Here is a 20,753-nt window from a genome sequence, read left to right as displayed (position 1 = left end):
CATCTCACTGGATGTCACATCCCTGCAAGGAGCACACCCCTTTTTCCTGGGGAGGGGCTGGGGAGGTGAAGTCCCACCAGCGGCGCCCCAGGTGTCACCGCCGGGACAGCAGGGGGCGCGAGCGGGTGCAGGGGCTGCACCGCTCCCTGGGGCCCTGCTCAATGTCATTTCCACCACAAAAGCCTCTTTTCTAACCCAGCCCCCCCCAGCACAGAGGGCCCTTCCCTTTCTTCTTTCCTCCTGGCACGCAGCCCACAGGCTATTTACATAAATATGTTTGTAACAGACGCGAACATATATACTTTTTTCTGTCTCATTAAAATGTTCAAGTTGGAACTCGCCTATTGTTTGTGGATATCTCGATTCTGTTAAATAAAACGGTGACTAATTTATGGGATAAAACACAAGTTCAACAAATTAAAACCATTACTGGAGCTTCCCAGGCCCTCCCGCAGGGCCTGAGGGGAGGCAGGGAGCCAGGCCCAGAGCGCAGCCCTCCGCCGCTGGCTGGGTGGGTGGTGCTAACACAGGGCTCCCTCTGGGCACTGCTGCAGGGCCGGGGAGACCCCGAAGACTGTCCCCTCCCAAGGAGCCCCCAGGCCTTCTGGGGCCGGATGGACCTCAGCGGACCCATACGTGGTAAACAGGAGGCCCAGCCTAGCTGAGGGCAGGGCCAGCTTCCAGGCTCAGCTCAGGACAAGACGGGGCCCAGGGAAGGGGGTGCTGGGTCTCAGGGCAGCCCTCAGCCGAGCCTCAGGGAGACGAGGGATTGTGACATGTAAGCACGCTGTGCAGGCCAGCCTGTAGCTCTCCGTGTCCCCGGAGCCCACTGTGACCCCAGGAGGGCGGGGCCCGCAGCAGCGGCCGTGCCCCACCCCAGGGGTGCAGAGTGGGCCCAGGCCGCACCGTGCTTGCTCCCTGTGGCTTGTTGGGCTCAGTAGGAATCGCGGTAAAACATGTTTTCACTCGGGAATTTAATTAGCTGTGGTGGTGTGATGCTCCTACGCCCCAACTGGGGCAAATTCAAGAGTTTGGCAACCTCTTGGAAAGGGCCCGAACCCGCGCACAGGCTCGCGCTGAGCTCAGTCACCTGCCCACCTCCCACACACCTGGTCCGGCTTGGGTGCTACCAGCAGCTGAGTCACCCAAGGGAGTTGGGCCTCGGCATTCACAACCCACCTGGACCCACCGCACCAGGGCAGTGCCCTCCGGGCGGCGTGGCCCACAATGTCCCGTCACCCCGGGCACAGACAGCCTGTCGTTCTGCACGCCTCCACGAGAGACGGCCTTGGCCCAGGGCACAGGGGTAGTGGAAGTGCTGCTTGCTGCCCTCAGGAAGGCCTCCAGGAAGCAGGGCCCCTCGGACCAGCTGGAGTCCTGGGGACCTTGCCGGGACTGAACAGGGCCAGGCCTGTGCCACCCTCGCCGGGAGGAGCCACCCCACCCTCTGCATGGAGGCAGAGAGGAAGCACCTCCCAGGGGTGTACAGCCAGCGCAGGGCCAGACCCAGCGGCTTCTCTTCCTGTGAGCCCTGCACCCACGCCACTCCGGGGAGACACCGGGACCTCGGAGAGTCCAAGGCTTTTTCCCCATCAAAGGGCCCCAAGGCCCTGCCCAGAGCCTCCCTGAGGCCCGGCTGCCACACCCTGGATCTACAGGGGGCCCTGGAACTAATGCCCTGGAAACATCCTCCCAGAGCTGCCGGGCCAGGACGTGGAGGGCTGGGCACCTGAGTTTCCAAGATGTGTTTTAAAATGTGACCCCTTCACTATAAAGAAGATCCTCCCAGGATCTGTTGGGTAAGGAAAGGCTGCAGGCGTCCTCATGAAATGATAATAAAATCTCACCTCCTCTTCCAGAGCAGAATGAGCTTTAAAGTGCTTGATGGAAGTAAACTATTAAGGTTTGTTCACCATTCAGAGAAAAGCACCCGACAGGACACACGGCTGGAGATTTAAACTCCTCTCTGAGTTAGAGCGCATGCCTGGAGCCCAGGGCGGGGCTGGGGAGCCGGGGGTGGGGGGAGGGGGGGGCGAGGACGTGCCAACTCTCAGTGGAGGACGTGGCGGTCGCCCACCAGCACCGTGGGCACCCTGGAGGTGTCTGTCCCTGGTGGGGGATGGCCCATCCCCGGGGTGGGAAACACCTGTGCAGCCTGAAGGAGCAGGGGCCAGGGAGGCATCCGGGCAGGGAGGGGTCAGCCAGGACTGGGTCCACCTTCAGGTGAGCTGGAGCCACGGCAACCTTTGGGGTTTCACTGGCGCCTCCTCGCTTGCTTTGTGTGGAGACTCCGACCCTCTTCTCTGGGTGCCTTGGCAGAAGCAACTTTAAGCAAACAGATGAAGAAACACTAAGGATTAAGTCAAGTCCTGAGAATCAGGTTGTCGGCCAGCTCTCCCTCCACCTTGGCCAGAGCCGGTCTGGGTCTGAGGCAGGGGTGGTGTAAGGCGGGGCTGAGGCTGGGGTAGAAGCTGAGCCGGGGGCAGGAAGGGACAGTCACCAGAGGAGAGGGAGGTCCTGGGCCAGGCCGAGAACCGGCACCTCGCTGTCCTGGCTGAGCACAGGGGGAGGCCAGGAGAGGCGCCTTCTAGAGAACCCCTCTCCTCCCACCTGGTGTGAGGCCCCCGAGGACACACGCTTTACTTTCAGTGAGACAAGCAAGTCACACAACACTGAAGAGGAACTTCCCGTTTTTATTAAAAGAGAGAGAGACAGAGAGAGACGACGTGTGCACACCTGTGAACCGAGTGGAGGTGGGAGAGGACTTCTGTATCCTCTAGCCCCTTCAACAGCGATTGGATGTTTTAAACTACTGATATGTGCTCCCACGGTATGAAAAAAGACCACTTACAAACTCAGCATCCCTTTCCCCCGACCCACAACGCCGCCCTTCCCCGCCAGGGTGTCCCAGGACACCGCCCGCCTGGCTCCTGCAGAAGGAGGCCGACCCGGCCCGGGCAGATGGAGCAGCAGCCTCGCCCGCTGCACTCCGGGGGCGTCTCGAAGAGCAGGGCAGCCGGGGCTGCCTGAGGGAGGACCTTGCCCAAGGCAGAGCCCGAGGGCCTCCCGGGGCCAGCTGGGAGCCCTCGGGGGCCGGAGGGCCATCCTGCAGCCTCTGAGCGCTGGGCGAGTTCTTTCTTAAAGACACTTTACAAAAATACTGTGTAATTGAGTTTAATAATCTTCCCCCTTCCAGAAAGGGCCTGACAGGCGCTGCCTGCTGCTCACTTCTGCCCCCTTCCAAATATTTTTACCTTATTTGGATGAAATGCATTATTTTTCTAATGAAAGGCTTTTTTTTCAAAGGGCTGTTTTCCCTCCGTCCAGCAGCTGCCTTTATTAGGCAGCACTCACGCCGTTTTGGGGAGGGGTTTTTCCCTCCCTGGAATCACGCCAGACTCTCTGTCCTCAAAAGCTGAAATCGGGCGCTCAGGACCCGCAGGGCAAAAGGCCCCGGGGCCCAGCTTTTCATCCCTTCCTCCCGCAGTGAGTCCGGGGACCTGCGAGACAACCGAACCCCAGGTTGGGGAAGACACACCCCACAAGGTCCCCCGAGTGTCCGCTGCCCCGTGCTCGCAGCTCTGGCCGCGTCTCCGTCCCAAGCTATCTGCCCTCTGCCCCCCCCCCACCACCCCCGCCCCAGTCTGGTCCCATTGCAGGAGGGACCTCTGCAAAGGTACAGGCCGCGAGAAACAGTCACCAAGTAGAGGGGGACATCCTGAGACGGCTAACTCGAGACCCGGGCTTCCATTCCCTGAGGAGGGCAGAGCAGGGAAACCCTGTCTCCGGCCCCCGAGGCCCAGGGGTGCTTCCAACCGAGTCACCAGCCCTCTCTCTGCCTGTCATCCCAGGTCCGTCTGCCTGCCTGGCTCCCGGACGCTGGGCCCCTTGTCCAGACCAGGCTGGGAGCCCCTGGGGATGGAGAAACCTGGCTTCTTCAGGGATGGCAAGAGGCAGAGGTGACTCAACGGCGGGGTGGGTCTCTGCTTGTCCCTAGGGAGCATGAGCTGGGACATCACGTGAGGTTATGAGCATCAAAGACAAAACCTGGGAAACCAGGCTGGAGGGCCAGATACTCAGAGAGTCAGGGTGAGGGCCCCCTGCCTGAGAGCCAGGAAGGACTTTACTGCGGGAGCCCGAAAAAGGGGCCTGGGCAGGAGGGGAAATGTTTTCTGAGACAAAACAGCCCCCATGCCAAGTCTCTCACCCTCGGCCAGCGGCCTCCTCCCTCCCCAGGGCCGGGCGGGTGGGAGGCCAGCGCTGCGGTCAGGAGGCCGGGGCCTCCCCGGAGGGTACATACCCGCTGCAGCTCCACCTCCGCGGCGGCCAGGGTGCCTGCACTTTGTCTCCAAAGCCCGTGTCTACACGAGGCACCGGACGGGACCAGGCCCTCTGACCCCCTCACACTGGGCCACAGCACTGGGGGCTCGAGGGGGCCGAGTGGTCCCGGGAAGGAGTGTCCCATGCTGTTTTTCTGGGTTTAGCTAAATGCTGTGTGAAGGGTAAAGGGAGACAGGGAGGGTGAGAGGGAGACGAGACGGGGGAGGACGAGGGAACGAGACACACTCTCCTGGGAGCACATGCATCCATTTAAGGAAGGTGAGCTCATCACACTCCACACCAGGTCTATATACAGTAGCGTGAGGTCCCTTTCCTCCTGGATCAGAACGTCGCCCTCCAGCAGCCACTCAGGACCGAGGACGAGACCCTCCAGCTGTGGGTGAGCGGCTGCGACACCTGCCTTAGGGGAGAGACTGGCCGAGGGAAGCAGGGGCTGCCCCCATCAGGCCCACCGCAGGGCTGCCGGGCGCCACCCCCGCGGCCCCTCCCCGGGCCCACCTGGTGCGGCCTTGGCCGAGATCCACCCCTGGGCACGGGGTGCCGTGAGCAGACAGGGAGCCACAGGCAGGAATTAAATAGTGGCAACTCATATTTATTACAATTATATACAGTCGTATCTTATATTCTGAAACCTATACCTGATCACACAAAAGAACACGTGTTTAGGGGGCAGGGAGGGGCAGGGGACAGACAGGAAGGCCCTGTGCCTGGCTCCTAGTGGAGGTGGGACCACATCTCGCCACGGCAGTAGCTGGGCCACGATGCGGCAAGCGAACGGTCGGGAGCAGCGTGATGTCGTGGGTGGCGGACGACGGGCTGCGGCTGTGACGGGCACACGAGGGTGGCATCGTCCGGGCAGGGACTGGCTGGGGGGCCCGGGGGGCCCTCACCCAGAGGGGAGCGCAGAGCCGTTGCTTTGGGGATCACGAGAGCGCGGCCCCCTTGGTCACTGGTGAGAAGCAGTGAGGGAGCCGGGGCGGAGGGAAGGGACGGCAGATGCCAGGCCCCGCGGCTCCTCCTCCAGAGGGTCAGGAGTCAGGTAATAAAACTACCTCTTGTCATGCACGGCGTTAGGTTGGCTAAGAAGCCCAGCAGACACCCCTGGACTGGACGTCTGCCTGGGAGGGGGCTGGGGGGGGCTTGCGCCCAGAGAGTTCGGAGCCCTCGGCCTGACATGAGAACAAGGTCAGAGGCCTGTCTGTCTGCGGTGGGCGGGGTGGACAGGCTTCGGCCCTCACGCCGCCCAGGCCGGCGAGGCTGCGGCAGCCCTGCCCCCGCGGGGCTCAAGGCCACGCCCTGCACCTGGACCCGACCCCGGCGCCTAGTCCCGCTCGCTCTCGTTGCTGGCGCCCTCGGGCCGCCGCAGCTTCTCCACCTGCTCGTTGATCTGGCCGTCCCCACCCCGGCGGTCCTCCCTCTGCACCCCCAGGCGGTCCTCCTCGTCCACGCGGCTCACGTCCTCGTCCTCCTCGTCCTCCTCATCCCCCCTCTTCTCCTCCTCGCCCTGCACCTCCATCCTCACCTGGCCCTTGACGTCCACCACCCCCTCGCCCTCCTCCTGGGGGCCCAGCAGGTGGTACGTGGCCGTGGAGCCCTCGGGGCTGTGGCCCTCCTTCACGGGCGAGGACGACGTGGACTCGTTGCTGACGGGCGAGATGTCACTGCTGCTGTGGTGGTTCACGGCCGCGGGGCTGGAGGGTGACGGGGACTTGACCGGGATCTGCCAGGAGGGGATCTTCGGGGCCGAAGGGGAAGGGGGGAACTGCCTCCTGGCCGAGGAGGGAGAAGACGGCAGGGTCACCCACAGAAGAGCCGCACCCCCCCGACCCAGAACGCTCACGGAGGCTGAGCAGCCACCCCAGGGCCACTGAGCAGGGGACAGGGCCAGGGGACAGGCTGGAGCTCCGCCGCCCACTCCCACCTCCCCTCCCTCCCCCTCCTCTGGAAACAAGGCCTCTTGGCCCGTTGAGGTGGGAGCAGCTGAGACGGAAGCCAGAGGCAACAGGGCTGCCTGCAGAGCCCCCAGTCCACTCAGGGTGCCTCCTGGGGTCCCCTCTGCCTGGGGCCAGGCCTGCCCTCCCTGGCAGCTGCTGGACACTTGGCTCCGGGGGCCCTGCCACGCCCTGGCGCCCGTTTCCTCCCACCCTTACAGCACTGCCCCAGCCTCCAGGCCTGGGAGGGACAGCGAGTGGGGAGCCAGAAGCCTGGGAAGCTAAGACCCCTGGGCCTCCACTCTCACCTGCCTGTGGCCTGGGCAAAGGCAGGGGCTGTGGGAGAGCCTGGCCACTGGTCTCGGGGTCAGAGACATCAGAACCAGAAGGGTTGGTGAACTAGCACTTTTCTAGAAAACCTCCGAGCTCGACACTTGACAGAAGAGCCAGTTCTTCCTCCCACTCCTGCGTCCCTGCCCTGGGTCCTGGGCCAGCAGCCATGCCAGCCCAGCCCAGACCTGGGAAGTCAGGTCCGCTTGGCAAGGGCTTGGACATCAAGCTCGAGGACAGGCGGGATCATCCCTGCCTGAGCTGGGAGGACAAAGGTCTGCCGCCTCCTGGGCTGCCCACCAGACCACCAGCTCTGGCCCCGGACAGCCCTCCCACCTCAGACCCTGCCACGGAGAGCGCACAGTCAGGGCCTCGGCGTTCACCGTGTCCCCAGCGGACAGCCCTCTGGTGCCCCGAGCTCAGCCGTGCCTCTCTTAAGGCCGCGTTCTTTTCCCCACAGACAGCCTGGAAGTGGGTGACTTGGAGAACTGGGTCCTCTGGTTGGGACCCCGAGACGCTGCCAGCCCCCATCACTGACCTGGAGTGAAGGCCCCCGCCTTGCTCAGCCCCCACTAACCCCCCGGGCGCCCTGCAGGAGGGGCGGCCCAGGACACAGGACTTTCAGTTTTAAAAACAGACGGGCCCAGGCAAGCCCGGACAAGCTGGTCACCCTCCTGTCAGGGCTGCGCTGGTGCTGTCCCTGCGGAGGGACAGCAGAGTGAGACCACAAGAGCCGGGGTGTGGGGAGGCGGGCACTGCGTCTGCCTCTGCCTTGAATCGTAGGGCTCTTCAAACTGAGCAGGAACAGAGACCCCTGGCCTGGCCCTCTGGGGGGACCTTCTCTGGGACCAAGCCGTCACTGAGAGGTCCAGCCGGGGCTGAGGACAGGGGAGGAGATGGCCCTATCTGGAGGGGTGGGGATTCTCTCCTCTGCTCAAGGCCCTGCTTCTGGCTCCAGCTGCCCTTGACTGGGTCTTGACAGGACCAAGTGACTGTATCTCAAAACTGGTGGGCACTACAGGCTGTCACCCCTAGAGCGGGGAGGGAGAGGCCAACCAGGGAGGGAAGGTGGAAGCGCAAGAGATTCCCAAACTCAATGCCTGAATCATGCAACTCAATCTGGGGTGGGATGCACAGGGGCCCCCCAGGGAGACGTGCCCCCCCACCCCCAATGGCTGGCAGCTGGATGGGCCTCAAGAGCTCCCTCCCCCAAGTCAAAGTCAAGAGAGCAGAACAGAAGCCCGCGCCTTTTCAGTTCCTACCGATTTAAAAGAAGTCCTTTCAAGGAGTTAATTTCCGACTTGAGTTCATTGATGTTCTGGGACTCCAGGATCCAGTTGGTGGAAGTGGTGGCCTGAAAGTCACACAGGGGACAGGGGATCAGAGCGGCACCTCCTCCCACCCCTTGGAGCTCAGACTGCTGGGGTGGCAAGGAAGACCCCAGGGGGATTCCGTGTCCTGCGTGCCAGCCGGGAACCCCCTCGGTACGGTTCTGCTGCGGCCCATTCAGGGGTCTGCCTGCCTGGATCTCTGTTTAAGTGACGACTCCCTTAGAACAAACATTCCCACAAGTCTATTTGGATAGCTGACTATATTAGGGAATCATGACATGCATTCAGGTGTGATAGTGGCATCCTGGTTATGTAAAATAAAACATCAACAACAAAAGAGCCCTTATCTTTTATAGAAGTGTCTGAATATGAAAATGATATGCTCTCTGGGATGTGCTTCAAAATCACCTGCGGGTAGGGGTACGGCAGGACGGGCCCGAGGCAACGGCTGCAGCTGTGTAGCCAGAACGTGTGGGCTTGCTGTGCAGCCCCCCCCCATTTCCAGATGTATTTGAAACATTCCATTAAAACAAAACTATTAAGATAAATAAATTCCATCTCTACAACAACGACTCCCTCCACCTAAGTCCCTCTCCCTGCAGAGAGATCTCTCACACACACACACACACACACACACACACACACACACACACACACACACACGGGAACTCTGGGGCTGGGACAGGCAGCCACCTCAACCACAGGTACCAGGAGCCTGGCACCTGGAGCCTTCTTGGAGGGTCAAGGGAGACACCTGAGCACCTGCCTGGCCCATCCTCCAGCTCTACTCTCAATCATGCCCAGAAGGCAGGCTTCGCCCAGGATACCCTTCCCCACGCAGCTGTAACGTCAGGCCACGCACTGGGCCCCGCTGTCTGCACAGCCAGGAGCCGAGGGCCAGGCCGCCCATCTGCAGCTGTTCTTCGGGATGACCCTGAAGGTTCAGCAGGGAGAACGAAGACGTCCCGGAGGAGGGCCCACAGGGGAAGCAGCCACAGGAACCTCAGACAAACGCCACCCTTCCCCGCACACCTTCCCCTTTGACACTGTTTTCTACGTAAACTTCAAACGACCACACCTTTCTTTGGCAATCTTGCTGGAACAGATGGAGAGGAGGTCCCCCCAACGGCAGCTGCCTCGGCCAAGCTACCTGCGAAGTGTTTACGGGCCAGTCCCAGGTGTGATGGCCTCGGGTGCGTGGGCCTCTGCCTACGGGTACAAGGCCCCCGCCGCCTGCCACAGAACACCCGGGCCCTGACTTCAGGAGAGCGTGGGGAGCCCCAGGCTGGCAGCGCGGAGGGGCCCCGCACATTCCCACCAGCCTGCGGGGCTCTAAGGTGGGGTGAGGGGTGCTGTGGGTCCCGCCTCGGCCGGCAGCCCAGCCCGGCTCCGCAGCGGGAAGCCCCCCCGCGGGGGCTGCGGGCCTCAGGAAAGAAACCCCGGGCAGCCTCGGAATGAGCGTACACAGGCGCTCGGCCGCCCTCACACACATCCCCTCGGGGTCCCCACTCCAGACCACCAGACAGCGCAGACCCAGGAGCCACTGCTCTGGCCTCTCTGAGACCTTGAAAGCTATAGCAGCCCATTAACAAGGGAGCAATTTCCACTCACCGGCCTACAAAGGACTCAAATTTCCAAACGCATATGGTGCCAGATGCCAGGATTTAGAAATAAAATCTGACATCTGGGGCTTTTTAGCCAGTCTCTAAAAAACAGTTGTAGAAAATTCCCAGCCTTCAGTTTTATGTAGGTTTTTTAATTACTGAATGCTCTTCTTTTTAATTTTTTACAGTGCTGCAGTAGGGGTTTGGAAGCCAGATATAAAAACTTACATTACAGCTGAGAAAACACAGCTCTGAGTCTTTGGTTTATGGGGTAACCGAAGCCTTCACACAGATGGGTTTAGACACCAGTGAGCACGGCTTCAGCACAGCAGAGAATGAAAGGGGCTGGGGGCGGGCGGTGGGGGGGCATCAGAAAAACAAGCACGAGACACCCTCAGAGGCGGCGCTCAAACGCTACCCCGGGCCCCCCACCCCTCCTAAAATGCAACATGTGGTCTTAATCTTAATGCTTAAGGTCTGAAAACAGTTTTCCAACTTCTGGAAAGGCTTCTGGCCACTGGCAGGCTGCCGCTCCGGAAGACAGTGGAGGAGAGGTGGTCGCAGCCCGTGACCGCCTCCTCGGCTGCTTTACGGGCCGCCCGCCCGCCCGCGGGGCGCGTGCGCGGTGGCTGGCGGTGGCCGCTGGCCTCCGTGGGTGGGGTACCCCACGAGAGGGTTCTCGGGGACCCCCTTCACAGGAGGGCCGGCTCACACGGAGTCGCGCACTGGGGTGGGGCTCCCCCTGGGAGAGCTGCTCGGAGCGAGATCCTTTACAGCACGGCGGCGTGGAAGCAGCCAGAAAGCAACCCGGGAGGCGGGGATGGAGTGGGGAGGGCAGTGGACGCCCTGGAGCCACTGGACCGCTGTCTCCCGGGCCCAGTCTGTCTCGGGAACACCCGGTCACACACGCACAGAACCCAGACCCAAAGCCTGCCACGCCGGGGCTGACGGGAGCCAGGCTCCGTCCTCAGTGGGGACAGGCAACGAGGGAGGTGCGGTACAGCTCCCTCTTACAGACGAGGGGACAGCAAGTCGCCTGTCTGTGGTCACACAGGTAGCACGGGGCACAGGAGAGCCTGAACCCCGGTGGTCTGATCCTAGGGTCTGATGTTGCCAAGACAGCTCCAGGTGTGCGAAGTGAGGCACGGAAGCCGCCTCAGTCGACCCCAGGTGGGTCTACACTCCTCTGGGGGTTACCGGATCCCGAGGCCTGGGTTTGGGGCACCCACCCACGGCAGCACCTCAGCCTAGGTCTGGGCTCACACTCCCCCCACCCTGTTCCCTGCGATCGCTCTCGGCAATGCCGGGACCTCTGACCTAACTTGCGGTGGAGACCACCCCGGGTCGACACCGGCCACCACCAGATCTGGGGCGTGTGCTGCCACGGGAGGGCCACAGGCACAGAGCTGCTTTTCCTCCCTCCTGTTGGGAGGTGACACGGAGACAGAAAGGACAGCCTCCGTCCCTGAATGCCACACCAGCAGCACGGTGACCGCCTCCTGTCTCCACAAGGGCAGGGTCACCAGTGTCAGAAGAGACAACATCAGACCCCAGCGGATGCCGTGACCTGGGCACAAAGGACAGGAGTGAAGAGCCGTGCAGGGCAGACCCGGACCTAGAGGGACCAGAGGGTCGGGGACAAGTACCTTGGCTGTGGCCAGTTCGTGCGCGAGCTCCTGGACTTTCTGCTGCTGCTGGATCAGCAGCTCCTGGACAGAGGCTAAAGTCATCTGTAACTGAGTCACTGGGAGGAGAGAGCAGGTGCACCTCTGTTAAGTGATACAGATTCTTCCTTCTGTCCACACACCTATAAGCTGCTGCATCTAATTTATCTGCAGACATTCCCCCCCGCCCCCCCAGCCCGTGCAATCCACATAATTCATCTGCACTCTGGGGCATCTACCTGCACTGTATCTCACCTCTAGTATTTCTACTTTATCTTTCTATTGTGTAGTTGTCCGTGGTCAACAGTATGTCCGTCCAAAACCTCTCCCCTCTAATTCTATCTGTTTATGATTCGCTTGGCTCTTGCAACTTCCATCCTGCCTGCATCCCCCATCTCCCGGGCCTCCCCACGCCACTGCAGAACTCATGGAAAGTCTCCAATCCTGGGAGAGAGACATCTCAGTCCACAACAGCCCAGAGGGTTACAAACTGCAAATCCCACTTCCTTACGCTCCTTCCTGTCCTCCCCACCCAACCCAGAGGCTGCTGGAGCTCCCAGCCCACCGTCAGCCTCCGAGGAGACATGCCAGCAGGGCATGTGCTCCAGAGGGTTTCCGAGGGCTTCACAAACATGCCCCCGAGGGACAGACTCCTGCCTGGGATAGGCAGCTCTCTAGTTTGCCAGAGTTTTTAGATTCAGAGGCTCCATCTAGTAAACAAGTTTATAAAGGAGAAAACCACCTCCGGCGCGACAGGTCCCAGCTAATCTGGGCCATCACTGGGGCACCGGGTAATGAACGTGAGCCCCGTGGAGTCGATGACAGAGGAGGTGGCCAGGGTCCCTGGAGCCGCAGTAATTACAGCCTCTCTTGACCCTGTGTTGGATTCTTAGAGGGAAGGGGGAAAATTGCTGAAAACCCCCCTGAAAACCTCATAGAAGCAGAAATTAAAAATGAACTTTACAGCCCTTAGAAAGGCTGTCATTTTATTCCCCTTATTAATATTCTGAGGTTGGGAGCCTTTCCGTAAAAACATAATTAATTGAGGCCGCGCCGACAGTAAACAAGCAATTTCAAATTAAACCGAAATGACGGCGGCTTCATTTGCAAATGTGAACAGATTCTCAGAGCAGATAAATGAAGTCACCACATAAAGTGGAGACGGAGGGGAGAGGGGAGGGGGCAAAGAAGGGGCTGCTCGGAGAAGGCTTTGAGGGGTGACTTGGTGGAGTCATTAATCTTTACCTGTCTGTGCCACGCTGCCACTCAGCTCTGAGAGACTCGCCTCCATCCTCTCCAGTTGCTTCCTGTCCTCCCGGCCGCCCATGATGAGGGGGAGCAGGTATTTCTGCAAGAAGCAGGGTGCACGTGAGCAATGGGTACATACTTGGGATACTCTTCAACAGCCTCTCAAATTCTGCCGACCAACTTTCTCTCCATCAACCCTGGGTTTCGGAAACCCTACGCCAACACCGTAAATGAACAAGACATCCGAAAATTATGAGGCTGTGATTACAACCACATTAAAAAAAAAAAAACTCTGTTTGAATCAGGACCAGAACCAGGGAACAGGGACATAAAAAATCAATTTGACCCACTATGATGGAGCACTTTTTGGTTCTTTTAGATTTTTAAATGTTGCTGTATACAATACTTCTGTGTCCAAAAATACTCAAAATTCTACTTTAAAAGTTGTATATCATAAAAATGCAAAAGGTTATACAAGAAAGTGATGCCACTGGTGGCTTCCAGGGGGGAGTGGGAGGGAAGTTTGCTGTACACTTTTCTGAACCTTTAATGTCTTGAACCACGTGAATGAATTCTCCATTCGGAAACAAACGAGTAAAAATAAACAAAAAAATTATTCAAGAAACAAGATCAAAATCCACAACAGATTTGTGGGACCTTTGGCTCTTCCACTAGGAGGGGATAATAACATGGGTATTCCGAGGCTGCCTAAGGAGGTCACGCCCATTCTTCTTCGAAAAGCCTTGAATCCTCAGAACAAGCTTCCTTCAGATAAGAGTTCAATGCAGCCAGACCCTCCCAGAACTGAGACATGGGGCAGAGGGGGAGCAAGGCGCAGAACCAGGAGAGACTGACCGTGGGGGAAAAGGAAGCTGATGCTGCAGGGCAATCTTGAATGTTCTGAGAACCTCGGAACATTCGGGAGGAAGGCAGACGGGGCGCAGTTGGTAACTGACTGCCTGCTTGGAGGTGTGAAGGGATAGAGAGAGGTGGGCGGCAAGGTGCCCGCTGGGAGAGCTGGACAAAAGAACATGGGCTCCAAACTCCAAAAGCTCTGGACGTGGAGCCCCCCATCTTAGGAGCGTGACACCAGTCACCAACTTTACTGGGGTGGCACCAGGGGTGGCACAGTGCAAGCTTGGCAGGTGTCATAACTGGCAGGTGTGACCAAAGGAGACTTTGGTTCTTACTCCATTCGGGCCCCAGAGGGGAAAAGACAGCAACTTCTCCATTAAGGCTTCTGTACTGGGGAAGACAGGAGGTCTCTCACAAGGGGCCTGTCAGAGAACTCACTTCAAGAGCAACTCCTAAGTGAAGACCACCATTTAGCATACGTATAGGAGCATTTTCTATTTTGCAAAGTGCTTTTCAACCATCGTGTGAGTTATTACCCACAGCTGAGCTGAAACTCATAAAATGGAGCCTTACATTCCAGGTTGAAAATTTCCTAAGTATAAAAGTCAAGAAATTCTTACATGTGTAATGGACTAAAAATTCCATTTTTAAGATCAAAAATGCCAAGGAAAGGAACACATACACTACCCCAGCCAAAATCTTTACATATTTATAAAACAAGGTAACAGCTTACCTCTCCTTTTTGTTTTTTAATTTAGCAGATGTTTTTTAAATTCTCTTGTCACCATCGTGACTGATCTCTCAATGTCTCTCTCTCTCTTTTTTTTTTTTTTGTGGTATGCGGGCCTCTCACTGTTGTGGCCGCTCCCGTTGTGGAGCACAGGCTCAGCGGCCATGGCTCACAGGCCTAGCCTCTCCGTGGCATGTGGGATCCTCCCAGACCGGGGCACGAACCCGTGTCTGCTGCATTGGCAGGCAGACTCTCAACCGTTGTGCCACCAGGGAAACCCCAATGTCTCTTCTTTTTTAAAGTAGAGACTAAAGATCAGAGCTTCGTGAAAACAACTGATAATATCTCTGCTTTGCTCCAAGGGGAGCTATGCTTTCTGTCTCCACCAGATCACAGGCCGTCCGAGGGGAGCCATGTGACTATCAGGTACCGCTCAGTAGAGCTGGGACATTGATGTGAGAATCCTGTCTTAGCATATTCTTCTTCTTGGTGACTGTACGCAGTCAGTGGTTGGAAATAGGCTTTCAGGCCACAATGGCATCAGAGGGAGAAGTCCCAGGACCCAGAACATCTTGTTTCTGGATTTCTAACGTGGAGATTCCTAACTTCAAGAATAAATGCTACACTGAAAAGATTATATTCTGCTACAACTCTGTCATTAGCTTTTGCACTTAAGTGAAAAATTAAGAATCCCAGAATACAATGCTGAAACATGTTTCATGTGCTAAAAGTTAAACATGGGGGGACTTCCCTGGCAGTTTAGTGGTTAGGATTCCGTGCTTCCACTGTAGTGGGCACGGGTTTGATCCCTGGTCGGGGAACTAGGATCTAGCAAGTTGCGTGGCGTGGCCAAAAAAAAAAAAAAAAAAAAGGTACAACATGAGTCTGGATAGTCATTCAGATTCTTTTTTAAAAATCTCCAAATCAGAGATGGAGTCGCAGGTGGCCTCAGAAGGAAAGGGGGCTTCTCTTTCCAGGACCAGCAGAGAGTAAGTCTGCCGGCCACTCTTTTACCTTTTGTCTCTGAGGACCTACCCTGGCTCTGCAACTTCTAAAAAAGACTCAACTTGCTTCAAATCCAAGTTAGTAGCTGGTCATTAGTATCTGATTAGTATCTGGTATCAAGGAAGTAAACGTTACTTCACGCCTGCAGCTCCGTTGTAAGCAATGAACTCTGGGATCCTGAGGGTTGACTACGTAGTCCATGTAAAGCCCTAGGTTTACACGGATGCCAACACAATACACAGGGGGAGAAGGTAGATCCTGTAGATACGTTCGTACTGAGATTCTCAAGAGTGTACAGAGCGCCTCCTGTGTGCTGGGCACAGAGCACCTTCCAGGGGAGCACTGACTCCTTTCAGCATCACAACAGCCTCGTAAGGTAGGTACTATTGTCCCCATGTTACACACAGAACCGCTGAGCCTGCGGTCACACAGCTGCCAAGTGGCAGAGCCAGGGTGCAACCCAGGCAGCTGGGCCCCAGCGTTCGTGCCCTTAACCACACGTCATTCTGTCTCTCAGAAAGGTCTGGCCTGCTCACTAAGTGCCAGGCACTGTTCTAAGTATCTGATGTGGCTCGTTGATCGACGGGCCTCATCACCCTGTGCAGCAGGGACTTGGAGGGGAGGTGCTGAGTCCAGTAGATGAGGCGGGTCTGAACCTGCCAAGCGCACCCACCCGGGTGGGAACAGGACCAGGACTTGACCTGGACGCCCCTCAGCGAGCGAGATCATCAGGGCGCTCGGCCTCTGCAGGCAGGCCCACTGCTGCCCCCGGGCTCAGGGCAGCGCCAAGGGAGTGCAGGGAGGGGCAGCTTACCTTGTAGAGCTGGTGAAAGCCAAACGCTATCCCTGCCATGATGATGGCCAAGGCGCTGTAATCTCTCCACCGGGAACCCGCAGGGCCTAAGGTCAGGGGAAAAGGCATGTCAGGAGAAGAGGCATTGGCACTGGCACTCACCCCCCTGAGGCAAGAGAGCACGTGGATTCAGGCTCCTCATCTCAGCCGGGGTGTGTGTCTTGTGCTCAGATGGGGGGTGAGCATCAGGATGCGTCTGGGCTGCGTCTCCCTCCTCCTCCCAGGCCCCTGGACTGTGCAGCTGCCGTGGGCTGGTGTCTAGACGGGCTGAGGCCCGGGGTGGGAGGTGGGCGGCAGAGGCGATCTGAAGACCTAGGGCACGGGCTCCACTTCGAGGAATAAAGGATCCAGTGAGGCTGCCATGAGCACACCTAGGTGTGCACGAATACACGCCCACACACCCTCTTACGTGAGCTTGGAGCCACCTCAGAGCAGGGCAAAGTCTGCATCACCTGTTTATTCAACTTGATGAAGCCCTGACAGGGTGCACGACAGTGCCGTAGGCACGGGTTACAGTGGTGGCGAGACCCCTGCCCTGTTCTGCTCTCACATTGAGCCTGGTGGAGAGGAGACAGCCTACCAACAACCGAACGAGGTGGCTCCGGACAGCGATCGAGAACACCGAACGGGACCAGGAGAGAGTGCGGATGGCAGGGCCTCGGAGGAGGATGCCGAGACCTGTGCGGTCCCGGGCACGGCGCTCCAGGCAGGGGACAAGAAGTGCAAAGGCTGAGGCTGACCTGTGCTCAAGCAGACGGGGGAGCCCCTGGGCTTCACCCAGGGTGACGGGGTTACTGCTGGCCAAGAGACAGCAAGAGCAGAGAGGGGAGCGGTGGGGGGAGCGGGGTGGGGGGCAGGTGGGAAAGGCTGGCCTGGCGGTGAGCGCTCCCAAGGAACCTGCCCATCGTTTCACAAGCAGTGGGGTCACTGAAGGCTCTGAATCAGGGAGTGACGTGGTCAGCTCTGTGTTTTGGGAGAACATCAGGGAGCACCGAGAGCAGCTACAGGTGGGAGGCCGTGGAGGAGAGAAAGCAGGGAGAGGCTACCGCAAGGGGCCTCCAAAGGCAAGAGGGACTGAGCCCAGGACGGACCGTCTCAGGGGATCCGGACACAGGCAGCTGGTCTTCATGTAGGATCAGGCCCTTCGGAACACAAAGTCCCCTCCAACCCCTGAATGAACTTCTAGTGCCAGAGGAGGAGAGGAGAGTTTTCTACTTCATAAACTTCCCCACGAACTGTTTACAAGGGCTTTCATGTCCATAACCTGATGTGACGCCCAGCGATTCTGTCAGGCACACGGGAAAGCACGAGCTCCTTCTGGAACGTCTACCTGAAGCAGCCACGTCCAGGCCACCCAGCTGCCTCCTCTCAAGGGACCAGCCACTGGGCAGGGGGCGGTGGGGGGAGGGGTGCGTGGGCCACTGTTTCCAGAACCATCCGTGGTGCAGGACACCACCAGTCTGTGGACTCAGACCAGGTGCCAGGACAGTGACCCAGAAGGCACCCACCCAAGGCACGCTGCTGCGACAAGGACCTGGGATCTGGAAGTGGATCTATGAGAGAAGGTGAGGAAGGAAGAGCCACCGCACTCCACACGCGGCCGGGCGCCTCATCTCCTCCAAGACGGACGCCTGTGACTCCAACCGTCCCCCTCCCCTGGGCCTGCAGGTACTGGCCACGTCCTGGCACTTCATGACCAAAGGAGAGCAGGAGAGGGGCCGTTCTTAAAGTCCTTGGATGTGAGCACATGGGGAGGAGGCGCTGCTGGCATGCAGTCTGATCGGGGATCCAAGTGGCAAAGACCTCCAAGGGGGCAGGGAGGATGCTCCCTCTTCCCTGAGCTGCTGAAGGGGGCTCTCAGGAGGCAGAGACGATGGTGATGGGAGAGCCTGGAAGAGTGTCTCTCCCTGGCCACCCGACCCTGCCCCTGCCTGTGGATTCCACACGAGTTTCCCAATGTGGCCCAGCCCGGAGTCTCCTGCACAGACTGTGATCAACTCCCTTCTTGAGCTTACAGGTTTTGAATAGGTAATACACGCACATGATCTAAACATCACACAGCACACGTCAGTCTACTGCAGAGAGGCTTCCTCCACCACCAAGAACCACTGTGTTAATAGTTTCTTCTTTATCCTGCAGAGAATTTTTATGCAAGTATGAGGCAACACACATGGGCATCATTTTCCTTCTCTTTTCCCCCATTTCTCATTCTTCTTTTTTGCTAATGCTGCATAATATTCCATTAAACCAATTCCCTAATGATGGACATTTAGATGATTTCCAGTCTTTTCCTATTTCACACAACGCTGCCATCAGTGAGCCTGTACATATGGCATCTCATGTACATGTACAAGTCCATCTGTAAACGTGAACTCCTAGGAGGCTGGGCCAGAGCAGTCTGAGATAGTCTGCCAAACTGTCCTCCATGGGGGCTGAACCAGTTCATTCCCACCTGTTTCCTCACAGCCACCCCAATGTAATGGGTTAAGCACACGCACAGATTTCTGCCAGTACTAGAGCAAAACAACAGTACCTCCCTCTAGCTTTAATTTGCATTTACCTTATTACAAGTGAGGACTGAGCAATCTTTTCATCTGCATCTCCTTTTTGGTATACTATATGTTCCCTACTTTTCTACTCAATTTCTTTATTAATTTCCTTCCCCAATTCATGGAAACTTCTTATACAACAGGGAAATTAGCCCTCTGTCTGTGAAAGGAGTTGTAAAAGTTCTTCCTAGTATATTTTTCTTTTGACTCTGCTTATGGTCTGCTTTTTGTGGCACAGAGTGTTTTCATGTTTACGTAAACATATCGATCTATTCTATTACGGGTTCTGGGGTTTGGGTCACGGCGAGCCAAGACTCCCCACTCCTCTCCACGGTTGCACGGTGACACTCAGGGTTCACGTCTACACACTGTCTCCAGAAGGGAGCTCTGCTGCTTTGACCTGCAGTGAACACCCCCATCCGATGAGGAGCGACACAGAGAAGCGACCGCTGATCGTGAAATGGAAAACCCTGAGACGAGACCACTGAGGTAGACCTTTCACTGTGACGGTGAGAAGCCAGGAGGCTCCAGGTCCCAAGCAGGCACCTCTCTTGGCTCCGCCTGCTCTGCTCTGACTGCCTTGATTCCAACATCTGGTGCAAGTTCATTTTTAGGAGGAAAAATCAAAGACAGAGTAACCTTGCCACTTTTCAAAAGAGTCGCTGTGGATTGCAGCCCCACGCTGTTCCGTGGGGCTTCAATCCACACCCAGAACATCCATCTGTGCTGCGAAAATCCCCAGTATTCAAAATGGGCACATGTCCAGAAAGTTCTACTCACCAGTGACTTCTCAAATACCCACTAAATATCTTACAGGAAAACAGTTGCAACTGGCCTGAAAACTGGACCAGAACCCAGAGTTTGCTGCATCCTTCTTCTTTCCTGCAAACACACAGTGCATGCCTTGAGAAGTGCAGCCTCTCGTTCCGGGTAACACAGCCGAGGCTGAGCAGATGCTGCCAGGTCAAGGGTCCAAGAACCAGGACCCCTCCTACCGCTGCTCCCCGCTCTCCGGAGCCTGACCTCCTCAAGCACCAAGAAACACCTGTGGCTCCCTGCCAGCCGCACCTTCACCCCCGCACCGCTCCTTGTTTCTGCCGTGCTCACGTTAAGAACATTTTATTGCCCCCTGGTTTTCATTATTAATGAAAAGGGACCAGAATGATCTTTCCTAAAGTTCAGAGAGTCTATAAAGACAAGAAGCTGAAATGCCATTTTACTCGTTTTGGAGATGTGTGATACAATCCTGTCTTGTGGCAAAATGAAAAAAGAGAAAAACTAAGACGGAGCTAACTCTTATCCGTGGCACGCCTTGCAAGGGGTACAGACCAGGGCAACTGAGAAAGCACTCGGCATGACCCCAAACTAGCTCAGACCCCAGCCACGACCACCTGGAGCCCTCCCCGCTGCCCACCCTGGGGCCAATTTTTTCCAAGCCCAGTGCAGACCCCCAATGAGGGAACCCAGGGCACCTCGGAGCTACAGCCTCTTGTCACTATGCTCCTGAATGTCCAGAAAATACAGTCGAGGCAGAAGATAGGGCCAGTCGTTCTTCTGCTCCAGCTCAAAGGCAAGGGAAGTGGAATGAATGGGCTTTTCAAAAGCTTCAGAGCCTCTAGCCTGACAAAGACGCCCACCTGCAGACAAGGCAGACTGGGGGCCAAGCTGGCAAGAGGCCTGGTTCCACACCACCACCAGATGGTCCCAAAGACAGTTTTCTCTTCTCATCAAGCACAGACCATTTGACTGAAGGCGGCAGAGCTTTGCTAGATTTAAAGAAGCCAGGGACAGTGAACATTACTACATCAGTCATAACAGGTGTCTGTCAGCGAGTTTCCCAGAGACACCAGCAATAATACAAGTGAAAAGACTCAATAAGTTTGACATTCTGAGGACAACAAGAGAAAAGGAAGAGCCAGAGTGAAGTTCGGGAGGTGTACGGGCAGAGGGAAATGACTTAGAATACACAGAGAGGGGCTTAAGTAAAAAAGGGTGCCTTGAAATTGGGACATACAGAATGCGTTGCCTTGGGTGCCTGCCTACAGTTTCCCACAGGCTTAGGAACAACAAGGTAAATAAACAAGAAAAGAAAGACAACTCAAGTTTCATCAGATATATCAAGAGTCTTAAAGATTTTCTAGCCCAAATCTCTCAAGGGACAGATGGGGAACAAAGACTCTGAGATATTATGTACATGCCTGTAAGGTTAACAGGTAGTCCGTGCCAAATTAGAACCTGGGTCTTCTGAATCCCAAACTAGCACACTTTCCACTGTTACACATTTATCATCAAAGGACCTTGAAATGGTAGAA

The 20,753-nt window shown here is 57.0% G+C and overlaps 1 protein-coding gene across 2 annotated transcripts in view; it reads right to left on the bottom strand.

Annotated features, from left to right (window-relative positions):
• Nucleotides 1-4,912: 4,912 nt before the first annotated feature.
• The window catches only part of PEX14 (peroxisomal biogenesis factor 14), a 138,910-nt gene continuing 123,069 nt past the window's right edge, over nucleotides 4,913-20,753 (bottom strand). For both annotated transcript variants that reach the window (XM_082616342.1, XM_082616341.1), the window contains 5 exons: nucleotides 15,854-15,939; nucleotides 12,447-12,549; nucleotides 11,184-11,281; nucleotides 7,865-7,956; nucleotides 4,913-6,110 (listed from right to left, as the gene is read on the bottom strand). In XM_082616342.1, the coding sequence (XP_082472468.1) occupies nucleotides 5,663-6,110; nucleotides 7,865-7,956; nucleotides 11,184-11,281; nucleotides 12,447-12,549; nucleotides 15,854-15,939 (827 nt within the window). In that variant the 3' untranslated portion in view covers nucleotides 4,913-5,662. The remainder of the gene's footprint in view (nucleotides 6,111-7,864; nucleotides 7,957-11,183; nucleotides 11,282-12,446; nucleotides 12,550-15,853; nucleotides 15,940-20,753) is intronic.

This window comes from Mesoplodon mirus (genome assembly GCF_964341445.2).
Source record: "Mesoplodon mirus genome assembly, chromosome: 3".
NCBI classification, from domain to species: Eukaryota; Metazoa; Chordata; class Mammalia; order Artiodactyla; family Ziphiidae; genus Mesoplodon; species Mesoplodon mirus.
This window is presented reverse-complemented; position numbering and strand designations above follow the sequence as displayed.